Genomic DNA, 26,522 nt, shown 5'->3' on the forward strand with positions numbered 1-26,522 from the left:
CCATATTGGGTATGAAGGAGGCTCCTTTTTCCTTTTATATTATCCTTGAAATGCAAAATTTCCAAAACCCTTGTATATAAGTCGACGCGCAATTAGAAAAGGAACATACCTGTCAAATTTCATGAAATTCTATTACCGCGTTTCGCCGTAAATGCGCAACATATAAACATTTAAACATTAAGAGAAATGCCAAACCGTCGACTTGAATCTTAGACTCACTTCGCTCGGTCAATTATTTGTCAGCCCGGGAATCGAACCCAGTAACTCCTAATTGCCGGTCAGGAATACTTACCCTTACACCAAACTGACAATCTCTGGATAGCAATACTCATTTTATACGAAGCCATAGCGGCCAGCCAGTCTACAGATGGAAATTACTGAGATATTGCAATTATTCAAATGCTGAAATAATTATTCTTAAACGAAATCTAAACTTAAAAAAATCTGGTGTGGCGCACTCACACAACTTTCCTTGCCGTTATGAAAATTGATCACCTGACGCTAGTATTCCCGCGCATCTCAAGTCTACTATTCAAAGATTTGAGCCAGCTGGTGACAGGGTAATAACGCTGGAGACACACATGAGGTCTGCTATCTCTTCATAGTGAATGATTTAATAGAATCACAATAATTTGCAATTGAATAATCACATTTTCCCGATTTAAAGCTATTTTCAATTTTAGGTGAAATGTTCTGAACATTAATTGTAGAGATTTTCATGCTCAATCTACTCCACTGATTTTTTTTGTTTCAATTGTATCTGAAGCCTGATAATTGGGAATCTATCTGCATTGATGGGGCGAGCTCCTGAAATTTTTACATATTAGACTTGTGGCAGTTGATAGAGCTTATCGATGACTATTTTAGGTATGAATTTGATCAAAATCGTTGGAGCCGTTTCCGAGAACATGACAAACCCTGTTTTTGACAACATTTTCGTCATTTTAGCCGCGATCTTGAATTGCATTTGATCGAAATTGTTCGTGTCGGATCCATAGTGAAAGGACCTTAGTTCCAAATTTCAAGTCATTCCGTTAATTGGGAGATGAGATATCGTGTACACAGACGCACATACACTCATACACCACACACACACACACAACCACACACACACACACACACCACACACACAACACACACACACACACACATATACAGACAATACCCAAAAACCAGTTTTTTGGACTCAGGGGACCTTGAACGTATAGAAATTTAGAAATTGGGTACCTTAATTTTTTTCTCGGAAAGCAATACTTTCATTTACTATGGTTATAGGGCAAGGAAAGTAATAGAAGAGTAGCAGGTATGAACGCCTCCATATAACTCAACATGAAATAAAATAGTTGCAGATGTGAATGCCTCCACATAATCTCACATAGAATAAAATAGTTGTCAATGTGAAAGTCCGCTTATGATTTGATGTAAAATAAGATAGTTGCAGATGTGAATACCACCATATAATTCAATGTACAATAAAAAAGTTACCAATGTGAACGCCTTCATTTAACTCAACTTGAAAGAAAACAGTTGCAAGTGTGAACGCTTTCGTGCCATTCAATATGAAATAAAATAGTTGCAGATCTGAACGCCTTCATATAATTCAACATAGAATAAAATAGTTGCCAATGTGAAAGACCGCATATGATTTAATGTGAAATAAAGTAGTTGCAGGTGTGAATACCACCATATAACTCAACATAAAACAAAATAGTTGCCAATGTGAACGCCTGCATATAAATCCATATAAAATAAAATAGTAGTACCTTGGGAAAGTGAGAAGATCTGCCATGTCCAATCATATCAATGCAAAGCAGGCTGATGTGATGGGGAAGCAGGGGAGCCAACTTATCAAAAGAGGCCGCATTGTCTTGCCAACCATGCAACACTAAAATCGGCTGTTGGTCTCTGGGACCCCACCATTTACCTAGGGAAAGAAGGGAAATTTTGGTTTTAAAACTGAAAACTAAAGAAAAACAGATCTAAAGAAAACTGATAAAAAACAGATGACAGAAGAAAAAAAGATGAAACAGATGAAATTCTTCTGTAGAGAATAAGAAAGGTAGAACTATCTCAAAGTTAGTAGACAGTCTGTGGTTTGAAACTATCTAAAATTGTTAACTGAGATGATACTGTATCATATTGTGTTGATACTGTATCATATTATGTTGACACTATATTATTTAATATATAATATATTGTGTTCACACTAATAATAGACAGTGTATAGGTTCTATAGTTGCAAATGTGAGTGTTAACTGAAGCCGATAGTCCTAGTAGTTGGTTTTTGGTGAAGCTATGTGACGCTGGTAGTCTCTCATACTGTGCCCTTCTTACACTCCCACAACACACTAATAATAGACAGTGTATAGGGTGTCTATGTTGCAAATGTGAGTGTTAACTGAAGCCGATAGTCCTAGTAGTTGTTTTTGGTGAAGCTATGTGAACGCTGGTAGTCTCTCATACTGTGCCCTTCTTACACTCTTACACTCCCAACACCACACTAATATAGACAGTGTTAGGGTTCTATGTTGCAAATGTGAGTGTTAACTGAAGCCGATAGTCCTAGTAGTTGTTTTTGGTGAAGCTATGTGACGCTGGTAGTCTCTCATACTGTGCCCTTCTTACACTCCCAACACACACTAATAATAGACAGTGTATAGGGTGTCTATGTTGCAAATGTGAGTGTTAACTGAAGCCGATAGTCCTAGTATTGTTTTTGGTGAAGCTATGTGACGCTGGTAGCCTCTCATACTGTGCCCTTCTTACACTCCCACAACACCTAATAATAGACAGTGTATAGGGTGTCTATGTTGCAAATGTGAGTGTTAACTGAAGCCGAAGTCCTAGTAGTTGTTTTTGGTGAAGCTATGTGACGCTGGTAGTCTCTCATACTGTGCCCTTCTTACACTCTTACACTCCCACAACACACTAATAATAGACAGTGTATAGGGTGTCTATGTTGCAAATGTGAGTGTTAACTGAAGCCGATAGTCCTAGTATTGTTTTTGGTGAAGCTATGTGACGCTGGTATCTCCATACTGTGCCCTTCTTACACTCCCAACAACACACTAATAATAGACAGTGTATAGGGTGTCTATGTTGCAAATGTGAGTGTTAACTGAAGCCGATAGTCCTAGTAGTTGTTTTTGGTGAAGCTATGTGACGCTGGTAGTCTCTCATACTGTGCCCTTCTTACACTCTCACACTCCCAACAACACACTAATAATAGACAGTGTATAGGGTGTCTATGTTGCAAATGTGAGTGTTAACTGAAGCCGATAGTCCTGGTAGTTGTTTTTGGTGAAGCTATGTGACGCTGGTAGTCTCTCATACTGTGCCCTTCTTACACTCTTACACTCCCAACAACACACTAATAATAGACAGTAGTCGACAGTAATCGGTTTCATTCAACAGATAGCTAATCAGATTGGAATTTGGGATATAAACGACCTATATCATTGGATATAGAGAGGTAGCACAGTCTAGCGGTGTACTACGGAACTAACTGCATTACCAGGTGTGAGAAGTAGGCGTGTCTAAGCTCAACCAATCACAGCACAGAATATGGCCAGCAACATTTACAGCAGGCTGGAAGTCATTTTGTTTTCTAAAATTTAGTTAAGATTGAATTCGAAATGAAATCGCATCAACAAACATGATACAGTATCAACACAATATGATACACTATCATCTCAACTTGATACTCAACACCACAATTTGATACAAAACTTGCAAACTTTAAATGAATGCTACAAACCATGGGATATCTTCTTATTCTATCTTTTCTATATGGGATCACAACAATATGCTACAGTATCATCTCAACTTGATACACAACACCACAATTTGATACAAAAATTGCAAACTTTGAATGAATTCTACAAACCATGGGATATCTTCTTATGCTATAATTATTTTCTATATGGGATCACAACAATATGCTACAGTATCATCTCAACTTGATACATAACACCACAATTTGATACAAAACTTGCAAACTTTCAATGAATTCTACAAACCATGGGATATCTTCTTATTCTATCTTTTCTATATGGGATCACAACAATATGATACAGTATCATCTCAACTTGATACACAACACCACAATTTGATACAAAAGTTGCAAACTTTGAATGAATTATTCTACAAACCATGGGATATCTTCTTATGCTATATTTTCTCTAGGCTGTGATTCAATAGAAAAAAGTAAATTCGTATGGCTTTAGTTGGTGGGGAGTCCCTTGCGGGAAGGTCCCACCGCCTGAATATATAATTTAAGCCGACTGTCATACTTCAGCCGGGACCGACAGTTTAACGTGCCTATCCGATAACACGGGAGTGATCTGGTTAAAAAACTTTTTGTATTGAGAGGGTTTGAACCCGGGATCTCTGTGCTGCTACGCAAGCACTCTATCCACTAGACCACGGATCACTCCTGTGATTCAATAATAAGATTTTATCAAGTTTACATCTAGCTGTTTACCAGAAGCAGAAGTCTTCGGGGTGATTCACATCATTTTTAATTGGGATTTTAATTCAATAATAATTATTCAATAAATAAATAGATAACAGAGTATTTGAGAAATTCCGGGGACTAATTACATTGAGGCATTATCTCCAGACCTTCACAATAGAAGAAACCAACATAGTAATACTTCCGAATTTGCTGTCAATTTTTATCAACCAGCAAATTTGCATTCCAGTTCAATTGTATGTAAAACGGATATACTATCATACACCCACTAACCTAGTTCTAAGCGTTATCTCATTATAGTGAGGTCCTCGTTATAATGGCAGTATTTGATTAACATTGGTGTTGCTATCCTTGTCTATCATTCCACAAAGCAGTATAGCAATAGCGCTATCCTACCATCTCCTCAACGTTGTCACATCGGTTTTTAACAATGTATGAATATAATTAATCAACTAAATATTCAAACTCAACCATGAGAATTTATTTGTTTATCATTGAAGAATATATTTCCATGGCGAATAATATATAATTTATCATTTTGAACAAGGATGAACAGCTGATATATCAGCTATCCTCTATAGAAGACAGTGGCAAGGCGGAGAATCGGCAAAGATGATCGGCAAGATAGATCCCCTATCTTTCTTCACCATCATTATTTATTTATTTATTGGATAAAGCAAACAATACAATAGTCAGAAAAGAAAAAACAGGCTATTGCTCAAAACTATTTCTATTTCTAAATGTTGTCTTAAATCGTATTATAACGAGGCCCCACTTTAGAACAAGAACAACCACAACGTGATAGACTATCAACACAATATGATACGGCATCATCTCAACTTGATACACAACACCATAATTTGATACAGAACAAGATAGAGCTATCTGCTTTGTGGAATGACAGACAAGGATAGCAACACCAATGTTAATCAAATACTGCCATTATAACGTGGACCTCACTATAGCAATTAGTGTTCGACAATATGACACAGTATCATCTCAACTTGATACACAACAACATAATTTGATACAGAACAGGATAGAGCTATCTGCTTTGTGGAATGACAGACAAGGATAGCAACACCAATGTTAATCAAATACTGCCATTATAACGTGGACCTCACTATAGCAATTAGTGTTCGACAATATGACACAGTATCATCTCAACTTGATACACAACAACATAATTTGATACAGAACAAGATATTTGCTATTGTGGAATGATAGACAAGGATAGCAACACCAATGTTAATCAAACACTGCCATTATAACGTGGACCTCACTATAGCAATATGAAGTATTATCAACACAATATGATGCAGTATCATCTCAACTTGATACACAACACCATAATTTGATACAAGACAGGATAGAGCTATCAGCTGTGTGGAATGATAGACAAGGATAGCAACACCAATGTTAATCAAATACTGCCATTATAACGTGGACCTCTCTAGAGTGAGATGTACTTAAATTTATTCGCTTGAATAGGCTGCATTATTGTTAGCAAGGATCAATGACGATTTAACGTAAATATTACTATCTCAATACAAATAAATAGTATAATGTAGAAGAAGAACAAACTTTAAATGTATTACCTTATTTGTCAAATTACCATTCTACGTGATCAGCCTAGTAGGTACTCCGATGTACAGTAAATAGATAATATACTTTGAAACTAGTCGTACTTCTTATTATTCTTATTATTCTTCTTCTTTCTTGTATTTTCTTATTTATTCTTCTTCTTTCTTCTGTATCTTCCTTTTTTACCTTTCTTATTCTTATTTCTATCGTCTTTTCTTCTTCTTATCTTCTCTTCTTCTTATTATTCTTATCTCTTTCTTCTTCTATCTCCTCTTCGTCTTCTCTTATTCTGTGTCTCTCGTTATTCATTCTTCTTATTCTATTATTCTCTCTTCTTCTTCTTATTTTCTTGTCTCTTCGTCTCTCGTCTTTCTTCTCTTTCTTTCTTCTTCACCTTTTCGTCTTCTTCTTCTTCTCTTCTTCGTCTTCTTTTCTTCTTATTCTCTTCTTCTTCTTCTTATTCTTCTCTTCTTCTCTTCTTCTTTCTCTCTCTTCTTCTTCTTCTTCTTCTCCTGACTTCTTCGTCTCCTTCGTCGTCGTCTTCTTCTTCTTCTACTTCTTCTTCTGTCTCCTTCTTTTTCTCCTATCTTCACAGTTCGAAGTGAACTTCTCTGTAGTTTGTTGTTGTTTGTTTTCTCTCTTCTTCCTGTACAGCTCTTCTTGACTTCCTTGTCAACTTTGAGATGAGTTTAGTTTGATTTGCCGTCTTTTGAGATGCGTTTAGTTACTTTTGTGTGCAGTTTTTTTTTGCTGTGTTATCAATGATCTGAATACATCTGGGGTGTTTGAATGATATTTTATGACCTTCAAATTGTTTTTATGTTTATAATATAAAAATTGCTCGTTTATCTGAGTATTGAAGAGTGTAAATTCATTTTGAAAAGTGAAAGTGGCATAACCAACATTTTGATTTGGACAGTATATAGTATAAATTGGAAATGGGACAGTTTTGGGCATGAGCCTGTTGTGCCTTTCCTCATCTCAAGTATTTGTACACAATGTGATAAATAAATAAATAAATATTTCTAAGGAGGCTGACGAAAATCTAGTGACCTTAAAAAAACTGTGACAGTTAGCCTATATATGAGTTTGGTAAATACAGATTCTGATTGAGCCTAAATAGGTTAAAATATTCTTTTAAAATGAGCGCGATATTTCTATGTGTTTCACGTGATAATAAATATTGTTTGTGACAAATATCAATAATGAATCAGCAGGATTTGTGAGTGAGTAGCTTCAAACTTTATTTGAAAACTTGACAAACTGAAAACTTGGTGTAATGAAATCTTGAAGAATTTTAAAATAGGCCTGTAACCATCCTCGGTAAACCAAGAATCTATATGCAGAATTCAAGTTAATGAGTTGAGTAGTTGAGACGTGATGATGCGTCATTCGTGAATTTCCTATCCCCTAATTTTGGTAGAGAGTTAGTGGGGAGGATATTTTTAATATTCTTTCCGAAGAATGGACATTGATATGTCCAAAGCTCCGCCAATTTATGTACATGCATAACAATATGATTATTATCTATAGTTATTATATTACAAATTGCTTTTTCATATCATATACAGTTCATAATTATTTTCTTAGTCTATATTATGTAAATTCATCTATAATGTTGCTGTATTGTAAGCTATTCATATAAGTGTATAAGCCAGTATATATTGTAATCTACATAAATAAAGTACTCAATCAATCCCCTACGTGTATAAGCCAGTTCTTCCCTTTATTATAGTATGGATATAATATTCATTTATATTGAGATAGTATGCCTATAACTATCCTAATGGCGAGATGCACTACGTTAGTTGAAGACGTTTGAAAATAATTCAACAATAAGGGAAAATCTATATATATTTTTTCTTTTTCAAATAATATGGAAGCATCAGTAGGAGTGTAATATGTAATCTATACTATAATAAAGGAAAGACCTGGCTTATACTTGTAGGGGATAGGAAATTCACGAATGACGCATCATCACGTCTCAACTACTCAACTCATTAACTTGACATTTTGCATATAGATTCTTAATTCACCAAGGATGTTTATAGGCCTATTTTCAATTTTTTAAGATTTCATCACGTCTAGTTTAAATACTAAATCAACTGTGTGAATTAAGTTATCATTTTTAACTAACCATCTTGACTGTGTATTCCAAATTAAAGGTTTAAAGCAGTTTGGGCGAATGCCTGTGTTTTTACCTGCATTGTATTGTATATGATTAAATAAATAAATAATCTATAACCATAGATTAAATAAATAATATGATAAAAAGATTAGATGATAAACAATTAGATAAAAAAATAATTAAGTAAATAATACTATTTACTTACCTATGCTATAACCAAGAAATTTTTGATTTTGGCGGTCTTCAATGAGACGACGACGAAAAAGCAAACCGATCAGGCGATCAAGGAGGTCATGGTTATTTTGATTTGACAAAGTTAGGTTATGTTTCGCTATAGAAAGTGAAATTTCTAGTGAATGACTGAAAAGATTAATACTGTTTATCATCATCCCACCAGTTTTCAATCCAAAATTAAATTTTATCATCATTTTCTGGTGATTAACCATGAAATTCGTTAGAAATTTAAAGATTTTTAAATAAATTAACCTTAACTCACCGCTTATATGACCCCAAGGTACGGGAATATCAATGTCTTCATAAGATCTTTCCATAATTATTGGTTTCCAATGTGATTTGGGATAATATCAACTAGAAATTTTGGTTTTTAATCATTATCTTGGTGGAATGTTGTGAATAAATAACTGACGTCGTGATGTTGACCTTTCACAAGTTCAACCCATACACAGCAGACCACATTTTTGTCAGCTGTTTGCTTCAGGCTAGTATGATCATAGTCTGAAGCACAAATTTCCCTTTCTGTAGCTCTATTCTGCGACAAAATTTCCCTTTCAGTATCTCCATTTCTTCAACAAATTTCGCTTCATTACTCAACAATAATTTGTCGGTTATTTATCATCAATGGACATTATTGTTTGTAATAATGTGAAAAACTTTCATATGAATTTTCATTAAAGCCATTTCCATGAAATTTATAATAATAATAATATGATTAATTATTATTAAACGAAAATCCCAATTAAATGCTGTAGATCACCCCGAAGACTCCTGCTACTGCAAATATTAACAACAGGGTAAACAGCTAGATGGAATTTTGATGAGCGCTACTATACAAAAAAATAATGAAAATAAATAAGTGTAATATTTATTTTGTCTAAGTTTATTTATCTTAGTAACTGGTATTTTTTTTGTAACTGGGCACCCGCCGAAAAATCTTCGGTTTGGCAGGACCCTCAATTGTTTGTATCATGAATAAAAATTTTGATTTGATTTGATATGAATAATACATAATACACTACAATAACAATATCAAGTGACCTATAGCTTGCTCAGGTCTGGTGTCAGAGTTTTCAGGTCGCAACCGATAAATTTTCTCAGGGCTTCTGACATGACCCAACGACTGCTTTTTCAGGGAGTCAGGACCGACGACTTAACGTGTCCATCCGAAACACATGTAATACAATCATGGTATTTCAATGGCTTTATACTATAAATTTATTAATAGTCCCAGAGCTCAATGAAATATAGTGCTTTCAAGATAAATAGAAACAGGTTTTCAATATGAGATCACTAACAAAATATCCTAGCTGAGATAAAAAGCTCTGAATGCACATGTCTAGAATATAATAATTGATGATTTTATACGAGAATGAACAGTAAATATTACATCAGATATACCGGTATCAGATATCCTCTATAGAAGGTAAAAATTTCCAAATGATTCCCAACTTCTTCTCCGATTACTGTCGACTACTGTCTATTATTAGTGTGTTGTTGGGAGTGTAAGGGCCATTTGCACAGTGTAAGTTTAAGCTAAAGCTTAAACCAAATTTGTTTTTTTTTTTTGGTTTAAACTAATATTCCGTTTGCACAGTATCAGTTTAAACTCTGTGTTGAGTTTAAACTCTTGGAAAGTTTAAACCTCCAAAGCAGTAGGTTTAAACCAAATAATTTGGATTAACTTGACATCTGTAAAGATTTGATGGGGAACAGCTGATAGTAAATTATTTTTCAACGGTTGTTTCTAATGCTTCTGTAGACGATAGTAATTATTATTTAGGTTATAGTGAATCATTATTTGAATGTGAATATAATAATAATAATAATAATAATAATAATAATAATAATAATTTATATCAGAAATTATATCAGAAAAACATGCACAAAATGAAAGGATACGGAAAGCTCGTAAAGCCTAGGGCTAGTGCAATATATTTATAATAAGAGATGTATGTCTATCAATACCAAAATCAAACATTATAACGCAGTAATCAAGCCAACAATGTTGTATGCCAGCGAGACCCTAACACTTAGCAGAAAAACAGATACTGAAAATTTGAAAAAGAAGAAAGGAAGATAATTAGAAAAATACTTGGACCAAGAAAGACCGAAGATGGTTATAGACTACAGAAAACAGCCAAAGTTGAAGAATACTCTAACATAGAAGCAGACATCAGGAAAAGGCGCCTTAAATTTTATGGTCACATAATGAGGCTTCCAGATCACAGACTTACAAAAAGAATAGTAACATATGTAGCAACCCTTAGTAATGGAGGTGCATGGATGAAAAACGTCAAGAAGGACTTAATACTTGCTAACATTAACAATGATGAAATATACAACAGGAACAGTTTCAGAGAAAAGGTTGAAAAATGGAAGTTAAACCAGAGATGACTGTGCCAAGAGTGGGAACAAAATGGAGTGAAGCAAGGAAAGCGGAGTTCTCACTGAAAATGAAAAACTGGTGGATTGATAAAAAGAACAAGAAAAACAAAAAATGAACAAATTTTGCTCAGCGTCTTCCATCTGGGAGCTTGACGGCTAATAATAATAATAATAATAATAATAATAATAATAATAATAATAATAATAATAATAATAATTTATTTGCCAAAAACAAAATTACATAATTATTATAATGGAAGAATTGATAGAATTTTTGATGCGATTGATAAAGATGACTGCGAAGAAATTTTGAAAGAGAAAAATATTAGGCTAAAACGAATCATTTAAATTTCTGGGATGATGGAAAAATTTTTAACGGTTTTGTTTGAGTAAAGCAATTGCCAATTTAGTAGCCTATTTGATTAAATATACCACTTGCTAGAAAATAAGACAATTTTTAACAGTGGTCTTTGATTTGAAAACATGTTCTTGAAACACATAAGAAATATTTTTCTTTCGAAAGATTTTTATTAAACGAGGAAGACCTTAGTAGATTTAAGCGTAACAAAATAACTTTTTCTTGCATTCTAAAATATATTTTTTGGTGCCTACTAAATATAAGTTTGTATCTAATAGTAAAATAGCATTTTGTCAATTTTTTGATCGCTTTTCACTTTTATTACCGTACAGCTTACAGCTCTGTGGATTTTGAATTTGAACAAGGAAATAGTAGCTACATAACCTCAATTCACTGATGGTTTGTAAACAAATAACAAATTTCCTGTAAAATTAGCCTTCCTGATATTATGAACAATGATATTCTATTACAAACTTAACGCTAAACTAGTTTAACTTAAACTGGATTAGTAAATGCTCTGAGAAAACCGATTCAAGTTTAAACTTTTAGATTAACTTAAACTCGATTAACTTAATCAAGTTTAGCAGTCTATACTGTGCAAACGGCCCTAAGTGTGTAAGAAGGGCAAAGTATGAGAGACTACCAGCGTCTCATAGCTTCACCAAAAACAACTACTAGGACTATCGGCTTCAGTTAACACTCACATTTGCAACATAGACACCCTATACACTGTCTATTATTAGTGTGTTGTGGGAGTGTAAGAGTGTAAGAAGGGCACAGTATGAGAGACTACCAGCGTCACATAGCTTCACAAAAACAACTACTAGGACTATCGGCTTCAGTTAACACTCACATTTGCAACATAGACACCCTATACACTGTCTATTATTAGTGTGTTGTTGGGAGTGTAAGAGTGTAAGAAGGGCACAGTATGAGAGACTACCAGCGTCACTAGCTTCACCAAAAACAACTACTAGGACTATCGGCTTCAGTTAACACTCACATTTGCAACATAGACACCCTATACACTGTCTATTATTAGTGTGTTGTTGGGAGTGTAAGAGTGTAAGAAGGGCACAGTATGAGAGACTACCAGCGTCACATAGCTTCACCAAAAACAACTACTAGGACTATCGGCTTCAGTTAACACTCACATTTGCAACATAGACACCCTATACACTGTCTATTATTAGTGTGTTGTTGGGAGTGTAAGAGTGTAAGAAGGGCACAGTATGAGAGACTACCAGCGTCACATAGCTTCACAAAAACAACTACTAGGACTATCGGCTTCAGTTACCTGTGACATTTGCAACATAGACACCCTATACACTGTCTATTATTAGTGTGTTGTTGGGAGTGACTTAGCAGAAAAACAGATACTGAAAATTTGAAAAAAGAAAAAGGAAGATATTAGAAAAATACTTGGACCAAGAAAGACCGAAGATGGTTATAGACTACAGAAAACAGCCAAAGTTGAAGAATACTCTAACATAGAAGCAGACATCAGGAAAAGGCGCCTTAAATTTTATGGTCACATATGAGCTTCCAGATCACAGACTTACAAAAGAATAGTAACATATGTAGCAACCCTTAGAGGGAGGATAATGAAGTGCAGGAATGAAACGTCAAGAAGGCACTTAATACTTGCTAACATTAACAATGATGAAATATACAACAGAACAGTTTCAGAGAAAAGGTTGAAAAATGGAAGTTAACCAGAGATGACTGTGCCAAGAGTGGGAACAAAATGGAGTGAAGCAAGGAAAGCGGAGTTCTCACTGAAAATGAAAAACTGGTGGATTGATAAAAAGAACAAGAAAACAAAAATGAACCAAATTTGCTCAGCGTCTTCCATCTGGGAGCTTGACGGCTAATAATAATAATAATAATAATAATAATAATAATAATAATAATAATAATAATAATATTTATTTGCCAAAAACAAAATTACATAATTATTATAATGGAAGAATTGATAGAAGTTTTTTGATGCGATTGATAAAGATGACTGCGAAGAAATTTTGAAAGAGAAAATATTAGGCTAAAACGAATCATTTAAATTTCTGGGATGATGGAAAATTTTTAACGGTTTTGTTTGAGTAAAGCATTGCCAATTTAGTAGCCTATTTGATTAAAATATACCACTTGCTAGAAATAAGACAATTTTTAACAGTGGTCTTTGATTTGAAAACATGTTCTTGAAACACATAAGAAATTTTTCTTTCGAAGATTTTATTAAACGAGGAAGACCTTAGTAGATTTAAGCGTAACAAAATAACTTTTCTTGCATTCTAAAATATATTTTTTGGTGCCTACTAAATATAAGTTTGTATCTAATAGTAAAATAGCATTTTGTCATTTTTTGATCGCTTTTCACTTTTATTACCGTACAGCTTACAGCTCTGTGGATTTTGAATTTGAACAAGGAAATAGTAGCTACATAACCTCAATTCACTGATGGTTTGTAAACAAATAACAAATTTCCTGTAAAATTAGCCTTCCTGATATTATGAACAATGATATTCTATTACAAACTTAACGCTAAACTAGTTCAACTTAAACTGGATTAGTAAATGCTCTGAGAAAACCGATTCAAGTTTAAACTTTCAGATTAACTTAAACTCGATTAACTTAATCAAGTTTTAGCAGTCTATACTGTGCAAACGGCCCTAAGTGTGTAAGAAGGGCAAAGTATGAGAGACTACCAGCGTCTCATAGCTTCACCAAAAACAACTACTAGGACTATCGGCTTCAGTTAACACTCACATTTGCAACATAGACACCCTATACACTGTCTATTATTAGTGTGTTGTGGGAGTGTAAGAGTGTAAGAAGGGCACAGTATGAGAGACTACCAGCGTCACATAGCTTCACAAAAACAACTACTAGGACTATCGGCTTCAGTTAACACTCACATTTGCAACATAGACACCCTATACACTGTCTATTATTAGTGTGTTGTTGGGAGTGTAGAGTGTAAGAAGGGCACAGTATGAGAGACTACCAGCGTCACATAGCTTCACACAAAAAACAACTACTAGGACTATCGCTTCAGTTAACACTCACATTTGCAACATAGACACCCTATACACTGTCTATTATTAGTGTGTTGTTGGGAGTGTAAGAGTGTAAGAAGGCACAGTATGAGAGACTACCAGCGTCACATAGCTTCACCAAAAACAACTACGGACTATCGGCTTCAGTTAACACTCACATTTGCAACATAGACACCCTATACACTGTCTATTATTAGTGTGTTGTTGGGAGTGTAAGAGTGTAAGAAGGGCACAGTATGAGAGACTACCAGCGTCACATAGCTTCACCAAAAACAACTACTAGGACTATCGGCTTCAGTTACCTGTGACATTTGCAACATAGACACCCTATACACTGTCTATTATTAGTGTGTTGTTGGGAGTGTAAGAAGGGCACAGTATGAGAGACTACCAGCGTCACATAGCTTCACAAAAACAACTACTAGGACTATCGGCTTCAGTTAACACTCACATTTGCAACATAGACACCCTATACACTGTCTATTATTAGTGTGTTGTGGGAGTGTAAGAGTGTAAGAAGGGCACAGTATGAGAGACTACCAGCGTCACATAGCTTCACCAAAAACAACTACTAGGACTATCGGCTTCAGTTACACTCACATTTGCAACATAGACCCCTATACACTGTCTATTATTAGTGTGTTGTGGGAGTGTAAGAGTGTAAGAAGGGCACAGTATGAGGACTACCAGCGTCACATAGCTTCACCAAAAACACTACTAGGACTATCGGCTTCAGTTAACACTCACATTTGCAACATAGACCCCTATACACTGTCTATTATTAGTGTGTTGTGGGAGTGTAAGAAGGGCACAGTATGAGAGACTACCAGCGTCACATAGCTTCACCAAAAACAACTACTAGGACTATCGGCTTCAGTTAACACTCACATTTGCAACATAGACACCTATACACTGTCTATTATTAGTGTGTTGTGGGAGTGTAAGAAGGGCACAGTATGAGAGACTACCAGCGTCACATAGCTTCACCAAAAACAACTACTAGGACTATCGGCTTCAGTTAACACTCACATTTGCAACATAGACACCCTATACACTGTCTATTATTAGTGTGTTGTTGGGAGTGTAAGAAGGGCACAGTATGAGAGACTACAGCGTCACATAGCTTCACCAAAAACAACTACTAGGATTATCGGCTTCAGTTAACACTCACATTTGCAACATAGACACCCTATACACTGTCTATTATTAGTGTGTTGTGGGAGTGTAAGAAGGGCACAGTATGAGAGACTACCCGTCACATAGCTTCACAAAAACAACTACTAGGATTATCGGCTTCAGTTACACTCACATTTGCAACATAGACACCTATACACTGTCTATTATAGTGTGTTGTTGGGAGTGTAAGAAGGCACAGTATGAGAGACTACCAGCGTCACATAGCTTCACCAAAAACACTACTAGGACTATCGGCTTCAGTTAACACTCACATTGCAACATAGACACCCTATACACTGTCTATTATTAGTGTGTTGTGGGAGTGTAAGAAGGGCACAGTATGAGAGACTACCAGCGTCACATAGCTCACCAAAAACAACTACTAGGACTATCGGCTTCAGTTAACACTCACATTTGCAACATAGACACCTATACACTGTCTATTATTAGTGTGTTGTTGGGAGTGTAAGAAGGGCACAGTATGAGAGACTACAGCGTCACATAGCTTCACCAAAAACAACTACTAGGACTATCGGCTTCAGTTAACACTCACATTTGCAACATAGACACCCTATACACTGTCTATTATTAGTGTGTTGTTGGGAGTGTAAGAGTGTAAGAAGGGCACAGTATGAGAGACTACCAGCGTCACATAGCTTCACCAAAAACAACTACTAGGACTATCGGCTTCAGTTAACACTCACATTTGCACATAGACACCCTATACACTGTCTATTATTAGTGTGTTGTTGGGAGTGTAAGAGTGTAAGAAGGGCACAGTATGAGAGACTACCAGCGTCACATAGCTTCACCAAAAACAACTACTAGGACTATCGGCTTCAGTTACCTGTGACATTTGCAACATAGACACCCTATACACTGTCTATTATTAGTGTGTTGTTGGGAGTGTAAGAAGGGCACAGTATGAGAGACTACCAGCGTCACATAGCTTCACCAAAAACAACTACTAGGATTATCGGCTTCAGTTAACACTCACATTTGCAACATAGACACCCTATACACTGTCTATTATTAGTGTGTTGTTGGGAGTGTAAGAAGGGCACAGTATGAGAGACTACCAGCGTCACATAGCTTCACCAAAAACAACTACTAGGATTATCGGCTTCAGTTAACACTCACATTGCAACATAGACACCCTATACACTGTCTATTATTAGTGTGTTGTTGGGAGTGTAAGAAGGGCACAGTATGAGAGACTACCAGCGTCACATAGCTTCACCAAAAACAACTACTAGGACTATCGGCTTCAGTTAACACTCACATTTGCAACATAACGGTCCTTTACCATGGCATATCACCATAAATGATACAGTATCAACACAATATGATACAGTATCATCTCAGCTTGATACCCAACACCATAATTTGATACAAAAACTTCCAAACTTTGAATGAATTCTACAAACCATGGCATATCTTCTTATGCTATATTTTCTGTATGCTATCCTCTACCACCTCCACAATGTTTTCAGAACACAATGTAATCATCAAAATATCTATTCTCAATTATGAGACTTTATTATTTAAAAATAATTTCCTTGAGAGTGAATCATGATTGATCACTTTGAACAAAAATTGACAGTAGCTATTAATTAGATATACTAGTATCAGCCATACTCTATAGAAGGCAGTGGCAATGCAAAGAATCGGCCACGTTGTTCAACTATCTTTCTCCACTGTAGATCTCACTATAAAAGAAATTACATTCAACCAATGATCAGAATTTAATATACAATATATTGATTAAAAGTCTCACTATAGATTGTATTAGGCAATGAAATTGATGAAGGAACAGGTTAGGCAACCCGCATTACATTAATGCTATACTTTTTTTAGCCGGTAGAGATATGTGTGAAATCTGAAGGGGAAAGATAGGCAACACTTCTTACACCAAAAATCTGGTGTGGTACACTCACACAACTTTCCTTGCTCATATTTGAAACTACGATCAGACTTCTGTATATGTGTATATAATTGTTTTCAGAGAACTTTTTCTTTGTGTGAATTGTGAAATTCGATGATTTTTTTAGTCGTCATTTTTTTTAAAGTCGTAAAAACAGCTGTTCTACAGATGAAATATCTCGACTATGTGTTCTTTTTATGAACTGCGCTACCTACCTACCTCATGCACGAGAAGGAGGTTACTAAGTCCATTTCTCAAGGATGTGGTGGACCCCTCATTGGTTTCCCAGAAAGGAGACTCATGCCAGTTGATAGAGTTGATAAATAACTATACAGGGTATGAATTTGAAAAAATCGGTCGTTATTTTTGAGAAAATCGTAAAAACATGGCTTTAGTAATTATCCGCCATTTTTCTCAAGAATTTTACGGAGCTCCTGCAATTTTCCAGAAATGAGACTCATGTCAGTGTAAGAAGGGCACAGTATGAGAGACTACCAGCGTCACATAGCTTCACCAAAAACAACTACTAGGACTATCGGCTTCAGTTAACACTCACATTTGCAACATAGACACCCTATACACTGTCTATTATTAGTGTGTTGTTGGGAGTGTAAGAAGGGCACAGTATGAGAGACTACCAGCGTCACATAGCTTCACCAAAAACAACTACTAGGACTATCGGCTTCAGTTAACACTCACATTTGCAACATAGACACCCTATACACTGTCTATTATTAGTGTGTTGTTGGGAGTGTAAGAGTGTAAGAAGGGCACAGTATGAGAGACTACCAGCGTCATAGCTTCACCAAAAACAACTACTAGGACTATCGGCTTCAGTTAACACTCACATTTGCAACATAGACACCCTATACACTGTCTATATTAGTGTGTTGTTGGGAGTGTAAGAGTGTAAGAAGGGCACAGTATGAGAGACTACCAGCGTCACATAGCTTCACCAAAAACAACTACTAGGACTATCGGCTTCAGTTACCTGTGACATTTGCAACATAGACACCCTATACACTGTCTATTATTAGTGTGTGTTGGGAGTGTAAGAAGGGCACAGTATGAGAGACTACCAGCGTCACATAGCTTCACCAAAAACAACTACTAGGATTATCGGCTTCAGTTAACACTCACATTTGCAACATAGACACCCTATACACTGTCTATATTAGTGTGTTGTTGGGAGTGTAAGAAGGGCACAGTATGAGAGACTACCAGCGTCACATAGCTTCACCAAAAACAACTACTAGGATTATCGGCTTCAGTTAACACTCACATTTGCAACATAGACACCCTATACACTGTCTATATTAGTGTGTTGTTGGGAGTGTAAGAAGGGCACAGTATGAGAGACTACCAGCGTCACATAGCTTCACCAAAAACAACTACTAGGACTATCGGCTTCAGTTAACACTCACATTTGCAACATAACGGTCCTTTACCATGGCATATCACCATTAATGATACAGTATCAACACAATATGATACAATATCATCTCAGCTTGATACCCAACACCATAATTTGATACAAAAACTTCCAAACTTTGAATGAATTCTACAAACCATGGCATATCTTCTTATGCTATATTTTCTGTATGCTATCCTCTACCACCTCCACAATGTTTTCAGAACACAATGTAATCATCAAAATATCTATTCTCAATTATGAGACTTTATTATTTAAAAATATATTTCCTTGAGAGTGAATCATGATTGATCACTTTGAACAAAAATGACAGTAGCTATTAATTAGATATACTAGTATCAGCCATACTCTATAGAAGGCAGTGGCAATGCAAAAAATCGGCAACGTTGTTCAACTATCTTTCTTCACAGTAGATCTCACTATAAAAGAAATTACATTCAACAATGATCAGAATTTAATATACAATATATTGATTAAACATCTCACTATAGATTGTATTAGGCAATGAAATTGATGAAGGAACAGGTTAGGCAACCCGCATTACATTAATGCTATACTTTTTTTAGCCGGTAGAGATATGTGTGAAATCTGAAGGGGAAAGATAGGCAACACTTCTTACACCAAAAATCTGGTGTGGTACACTCACACAACTTTCCTTGCTCATATTTGAAACTACGATCAGACTTCTGTATATGTGTATATATAATTGTTTTCAGAGACCTTTTTCTTTGTGTGAATTGTGAAATTCGATGATTTTTTTAGTCGTCATTTTTTTAAGTCGTAAAAACAGCTGTTCTACAGATGAAATATCTCGACTATGTGTTCTTTTTATGAACTGCGCTACCTACCTACCTCATGCACGAGAAGGAGGTTACTAAGTCCATTTCTCAAGGATGTGGTGGACCCTCATTGGTTTCCCAGAAAGGAGACTCATGCCAGTTGATAGAGTTGATAAATAACTATACAGGGTATGAATTTGAAAAAATCGGTCGTTATTTTTGAGAAAATCGTAAAAAACATGGCTTTTTAGTAATTATCCGCCATTTTTCTCAAGAATTTTACGGAGCTCCTGCAATTTTCCCAGAAATGAGACTCATGTCAGTTGATAGGGCTTATAAATAGCTATCCATTATATAAATTTGAAGAAAATTGTTAGTGCCGTTTTCGAGAAAACCGTGAAAAACATGGTTTTTTAGTAATTATCCGCCATTTTTCCCACCATCTTGAATTGAATTTCTTTTTGTCGGATCCTCATGGTATAAGGACCTTGAGTTTAAAATTTCAAGTCAATCGGTTAATTAGGAATGGAGTTATGGTGTTCAAAGACATACACACACACAGACCAACACCCAAAAATCATGTTTTTGGACTCAGGGGACCTTGAAACGTATAGAAAACTTGAAATTGGGGTACCTTAATTTTTTGGGAAGCAATACTTTCCTTACCTATGGTAATAGGGCAAGGAAAGTAAAAAAACCTTCAGAAAATTCTTTAGTGAGGTCTACTTTATAATGGCAGTATTTGATAAATATTGGTATTGCTATCCTTGTCTATCATTCCACAAAGCAGATAGCTCTATCCTGTTTTGTGTCAAATTATGGTGTTGTGTATCAAGTTGAGATGATACTGTATCATATTGTCAAACACTGATTGCTATAGTGAGATCCACGTTATAATGGCAGCATTTGATTACATTGGTGTTGCTATCCTTGTCTATCATTCCACAAAACAGATAGCTCTATCCTGCTCTGTATAAAGTTGGGATGATACTGTATCATATTGTCGAAAGCCAATTGCCATAGTGAGGTCCACGTTATAATGGCAGTATGTGATAAACATTGGTGTTGCTATCCTTGTCTATCATTTCACAAATGTGTATGTGCGTCTGTGTACACGATATCTCATCTCCCAGTTAACGGAATGACTTGAAATTTGGAACGTATGGTCCTCACACTATAAGGATCCGACACGAACAATTTCGATCAAATGCAATCCAAGATGGCGACTAAAATGGCGAAAATGCTGTCAAAAACAGGGTTTTTCGTGATTTTCTCGAAAACGGCTCCAACGATTTCGATCAAATTCATACCTGAAATAGTCATTGATAAGCTCTATCAACTGTAACAAGTCATATATCTGTAAAAATTGCAGGAGCTTTGCCCCATCTTTGCAAAGTTTGATTTAAGAATCTCAATTTTCAGCCTTCATATACAATTTAAACAGAAAATTTCAAGTGGAAAAGATTGAGCATGAAAATCTCTGCAATTAATGTCCAGTAGCATTCCCACCTAAAATTGAAAATAAGCTTGAAAATCGAGAAAATGTGATTATTTAATTGCAAACTGTTGGCAACTGTTGGTTCTATTAAATCATTCACTACGAAGAGATAGCAGACCCCGTGTGTCTTCAGCGTTATTGACCTATAACCAGCTGCCTCATATCTTTGAATAGTAGTAGACTTGAGATGCGCGAGAACACTTGCGTCAGATGATCAATTTTCATAACGACAAGGAAAGTTGTGTGAGTGCGCCACACAAGATTTTTATTATAGTATATTCTCGGTTTGCCAATCCAATCCAATCAGTCAATCATAGAGTTTCCTGTCGTTTTGTGCCGATAGAAAAAAACCTCGTGTGGCTTGGCCCTTGAATTAATTAGAACACAGGAACTCCAATCAGTTTTTCATAAATATTTTGAATAGAGTTAATAAGGTAATGTTATAAATACAGGAGAACACATTTTTACTAATAATTCTTTTATATTTCTTCACATCTATAGTGTATAGCTTCTTATAGGCTACTGATGTAATAAAAACAATTCAGAACAACGAAAAACTAATTGATAGATAACAAAAACCTCAAGGATTCCAAATATATTATTATAAACATACATTTAATAGTCAAAATTAATCAATAGCTCCACAAAATTAATCAATAGCTCCACTAAATTAATCAGTGACTCCACAAAATTAATCAATAGCTCTACAAAATTAATCAGTGACTCCACAAAATTAATCAATAGCTCCACAGAATTAATCAATAGCTCCACAGAATTAATCAATAGCTCCACAAAATTAATCAATAGCTCCACAAAATTAATCAGTGACCCCACAAAATTAATCAATAGCTCCACAAAATTAATCAATAGCTCCACAAGATTAATCAGTGACTCCACAAAATTAATCATAGCTCCACAAAATTAATCAGTGACTCCACAAAATTAATCAATAGCTCCACAAAATTATCAGTGACTCCACAAAATTAATCAATAGCTCCACAAAATTAATCAATAGCTCCAAACTTCATAATGAACTAGGAAATTTTTCTATAATGAGTTCACTTCAAATTGTCAGTATTTCGAAAGAATAACACCTTTGTTTCCCATTTAACTAACGCTGACGGCCTGAAGTAGATCCCACTCTAATTATCACATTATTTATTCTTATCTCTATCTAGCAGGTAACCCGTGCTCCGCAAGGGTCTAATAATAATTGAAAACTTGAAGTACTGGAATCTGGAAGAATTTAAAATAGGCCTATAACCATCCTCGGTGAATAAGAATTATATGCAAAATGTCAAGTTAATGAGTTGAGTAGTTGAGACGTGATGATGCGTCATTCGTGAATTTCCTATCCCCTACCTGTATAAGCCAGTTCTTTCCTTTATTATATTATATAAATTAGTAGGCTACAATAAATTATCTCAAGTTGAAGTATAGAGCTGCACACTACGTAGTATTTGATAGCGCTATCCTGTTCTGTATCAAATTATGGTGTTGTGTATCAGATTGAAATGATACTGTATCATATTGTCGAACACTAATTGCTATAGTGACGTTCACGTTATAATGGCAGTGAAGAAAGATAGCAGAACAACGTTGCCGAACCTCTGTCTTGTCAATGCCTTCTATAGGTGGTAGCTAATACAGGTTTATTGATGTAATATTAACTGTTCATTCTCGTTTGAAATAAGTGTATTCTATTCGCCAAGAAGATATATTTCTCAATAATTGAATAATAAATTTTCATAATAATTGAGAGTTAATATTTTGAGGATTAATTATGTTTTCGCCACACTGCACAGAAAGCAGCTGTTTTCCAGTCCCTACGTAGATCTGAAAGACATTGTTTGCAGACGACTCTCGTCTGACGTCAGAACAGGTTTCTTTCCGGCCTAGGCCGGAAAGAGTACACTTTCCAGCCGCTAACATGGAACTAAGAAAATTGATCAAAAAAACAGCTGATCGAAAAACTTTTCATATTTGTGTTCATTATTCAATAATTAAAACATTTATAATAATATCATCTTACTGTCATTTGAAAGAACAAAAAAGTGTAAACTCAACCTCCCACATAATTGAACATCATCTTTTAGGTTATTTAGACAAATCAGAATAAAAAATGAAAATACTTGGACAATTTCCTGATATTCAGATTACCTCAGATTTGCTAGAGCTATCACCTTCCACTTCTGCTTTCGGAAGTGCTTAGTAAACAACTATCTCATATATATATTGTTTATTTTTGTGTGTGGCGAAGAATAGCGTTCGCACCACGGGCAAAAATGTTTTTCCGGCTCGAAATCGGTGTTCAAGTCCGAGGCCGTAGGCCGAGAACTAGAAAAGATTGAGAGCCGGAAAAATCTAATTTCTGCTCTAGGTGCGAATATACTATTTCAATAGTTTGATATAGTATATTTCGCACCTAGAGCAGAAAATGAGATTTTTCCAGCTCAAAATCGGTTTTCAAGTCCGAGGCCGTAGGCCAAGGACTAGAAAAGATTGAGAGCTGGAAAAACATTTTCCTCCACCTACTATCAAAAGTCTCATTTTACACCCTGGAATCGAATACTAAAGCACTACTTTTCCTCCCATGGGACTAAAAATAATTCCCAGCGGGAAAAGTGATCACTTTTACTCCCAAGGGAGTAAAAATAAACCCATAAGATTAACATGGGAAGAAGTCCGACAACGCCGCGATTGAAGAATGAGGAATGTGGCAACACTGTCGTGGTCGGTAGAGGAAAAGTAAAAGAGCTCTATTTCGATCTTTGGAATATTTTAGCTCTAGGAAATAAGTAGCTCTATTTCGATTGTTAGGTTATGTTCAACCGTTGGTGGATATGAAAAAGTACACACCTCTAACGTCATCGGCATCTCTACGAGAGCGTTCATCTAAAGGTACGTTTTCGTTTATGCGAACTTTCCGCAGTCGACGACGGCAAGCATTGTTGACATTCATATTGTCCAAATTTCAAGTGTGCTAAAACAGCTGATTAAATAACTTTTTCATTATTTGTCTTTATTAATAAAGAAATAAACATTTTCAATAATATCAAAATATTGCCATTTAAAAGTATAAAAAAGTATAAGCTCAACCTGCTCCATTAAAACATAATTTAACATAATCTTTTAAGTTATGTAGACAGATTGAAATCTACCCAATCTGAGATTCTCTCCCTGTCATGGTCGACGACGGCATTTACGCATAAACGAAAACCCACTTTAACAGAGACGACTGAGCGTGTCTGCACAGAAAACAAGATTGCAGGTTATGTTTTTTCTTGGTTACCTACTAAGATCTTCGAAATCCGCTACCGGTATTGTAGAAGTTATTTTCGTTTTTATAAAATGGAAAGTGAGAGTGATGAGGAGTTTGTTCTAACTCCGCCGAACATTCGACACGAAGCTGAAAATGTAACTGAAAATTTGCTTCCGGAAAAATCAAAGGAACTATACATCAAGCGATATGATTTATTCGTTGAATGGTGCAAGAAGAATTGTGGTGGAACAGTAAGAATTTCAGAAAACGTAATCCTTGTTTACCTCTCACAACAAGCACAGGTATGTAGCCCAAGTTATTTATGGACCATTTATTCAATGTTGAAAGCAACAATTATTGTGAAACACAACATAGACATCAGTATTTTACGAAAGTGGGTGCTTTTCTGAAAAAGAAAAATGTAGGCTATCAACCTAAGAAGTCTAAAACATTCACCAAAGAGGAGGTAAATAAATTCCTGTTAAATGCTCCAGATGAACAATACTTATTGAAAAAAGTAGCCTTGATTTTTGGTATTTGTGGAGCTTGCCGAATGGGTGAATTGTGCAATATGACTGTTAGTGACATTGAGGACAAAGATTCAATTCTCATAGTTAATGTACCTGATTCTAAAACCAACAAGGGACGTGTTTTCACTGTGATCAATGGCACACAACGAGACATAGACTACTTATATTATTTCAGAAAGTATTTAAATTTAAGACCAAAGACAACAAAATCACCCCGGCTATTTTTAAGTTTTAAAAATGGGAGATGCTACAATCAAGCCATGGGGAAAAATTCCCTGGGAAAAATACCCATGAGTATTGCACAATACTTACAACTTCCAATCCTAACTTGTATACTGGACACGCTCTAAGGCGGACTTCAGCTACTTTGCTGGTTAATGCTGGAGGAACAATGACCCAGCTTAAAAGACATGGCGGATGGAAGAGTACTACTGTCGCCGAAGGCTATATTGAAGAATCAATTGGAAATAAAATACAAACAGCAAACAGGATTTTGAACCAAACAACAAGCAACATTGATTTAAATCACACTTCATCTGGGCCTATGCCAGTGGCCACAACACACCAGCTTCAATCCAGTTCCAGCGATGTTGATGAAACTTCAACTAGGCCTATGCCAGTGGCTGCTACGCACCAGTTTCAATCCAGTTCCAGCGATGTTGATGAAACTTCAACTAGGCCTATGCCAGTGGCCACAACACACCAGTTTCAATCCAGTTCCAGCGATGTTGATGAAACTTCAACTAGGCCTATGCCAGTGGCCACAACACACCAGCTTCAATCCAGTTCCAGCGATGTTGATCACACTTCAACTAGGCCTATGCCAGTGGCTGCAACGCACCAGTTTCAATCCAGTTCTGTTCTATCAACCCCGAACACGGTCTTTCAAAATTGTGATGGGTGCACAATAACAATAAACAATTACTATCAGAAGTAGGCTTTTACACTATCAACAATCATCTCTATCAACAATCATCATCTATACTATAAACTATAAACTATCTATATATAATAGTTAATACGCGACATGGAATTTTGTGACTCATAAGGAAACTATAAACTATCAACTATCAACTAGCAACTATCAACAAATTATTATCAGAGGTGAGCTAAATTTTGTTTTTAAAAAAAATAGTGTGAAAGCGTGAAGATGTAGTAAAATTATTCATTGTTATAGGTATTGGTGTAGGTGGAGGAAAAATGTTGTGTGCATCACGGGACTAAAGTACTTATTCTCCCTCAGGGAAATTGTCGCCTCGGCTACGCCATCGGGCGACAACAGTTCCCTCAGGGAGAAAAAGTTGCACTTTAGTCCCTAGATGCACAAATAACTATTTGCCCGTGGTGCGAACGTATTTTTCGCCCACACGACAGGTATTGCTGACAAATAAAAAAGAATACAAAATAAGATACTTAGTTAGCTATGTACCTATCTCTGATTTTAGTGGTAGAAGATTTGCAGTCAGGATTTCAGATTCTTTTAAAATTTCACTTGGAATACCACAGTCATCTTCAAGCATTTTTGAAATTCGGAATGCACTAATCAACAATAAAATTGAATAAAACTGGTTGCGAAGTGAATTAGTTGATTCGAAACTGGAACTGAAATCATGGCTACTTCAGCTGATGATGAAAGTGGCCACTCGCCCGATCTAGCGGATGACTTATTAACTACTTCCATGAGCGGCTGGAAAGAGAC

General features: G+C 35.7%; 1 protein-coding gene across 1 annotated transcript; it reads right to left on the bottom strand.

Moving 5' to 3' along the window:
- Positions 1-1,763: 1,763 nt before the first annotated feature.
- On the bottom strand, positions 1,764-8,888 carry LOC120354145 (probable serine hydrolase; the record flags this gene model as incomplete). The annotated part of the gene is given in 2 exon segments (XM_039440479.1): positions 1,764-1,924; positions 8,683-8,888. Coding segments are annotated over 2 exon segments (216 nt in total), but the record flags the coding sequence as incomplete, so codon positions are not given.
- Between the last annotated feature and the right edge of the window lie 17,634 nt (positions 8,889-26,522).

This window comes from Nilaparvata lugens, chromosome 14 (assembly GCF_014356525.2).
Source record: "Nilaparvata lugens isolate BPH chromosome 14, ASM1435652v1, whole genome shotgun sequence".
NCBI lineage: Eukaryota > Metazoa > Arthropoda > Insecta > Hemiptera > Delphacidae > Nilaparvata > Nilaparvata lugens.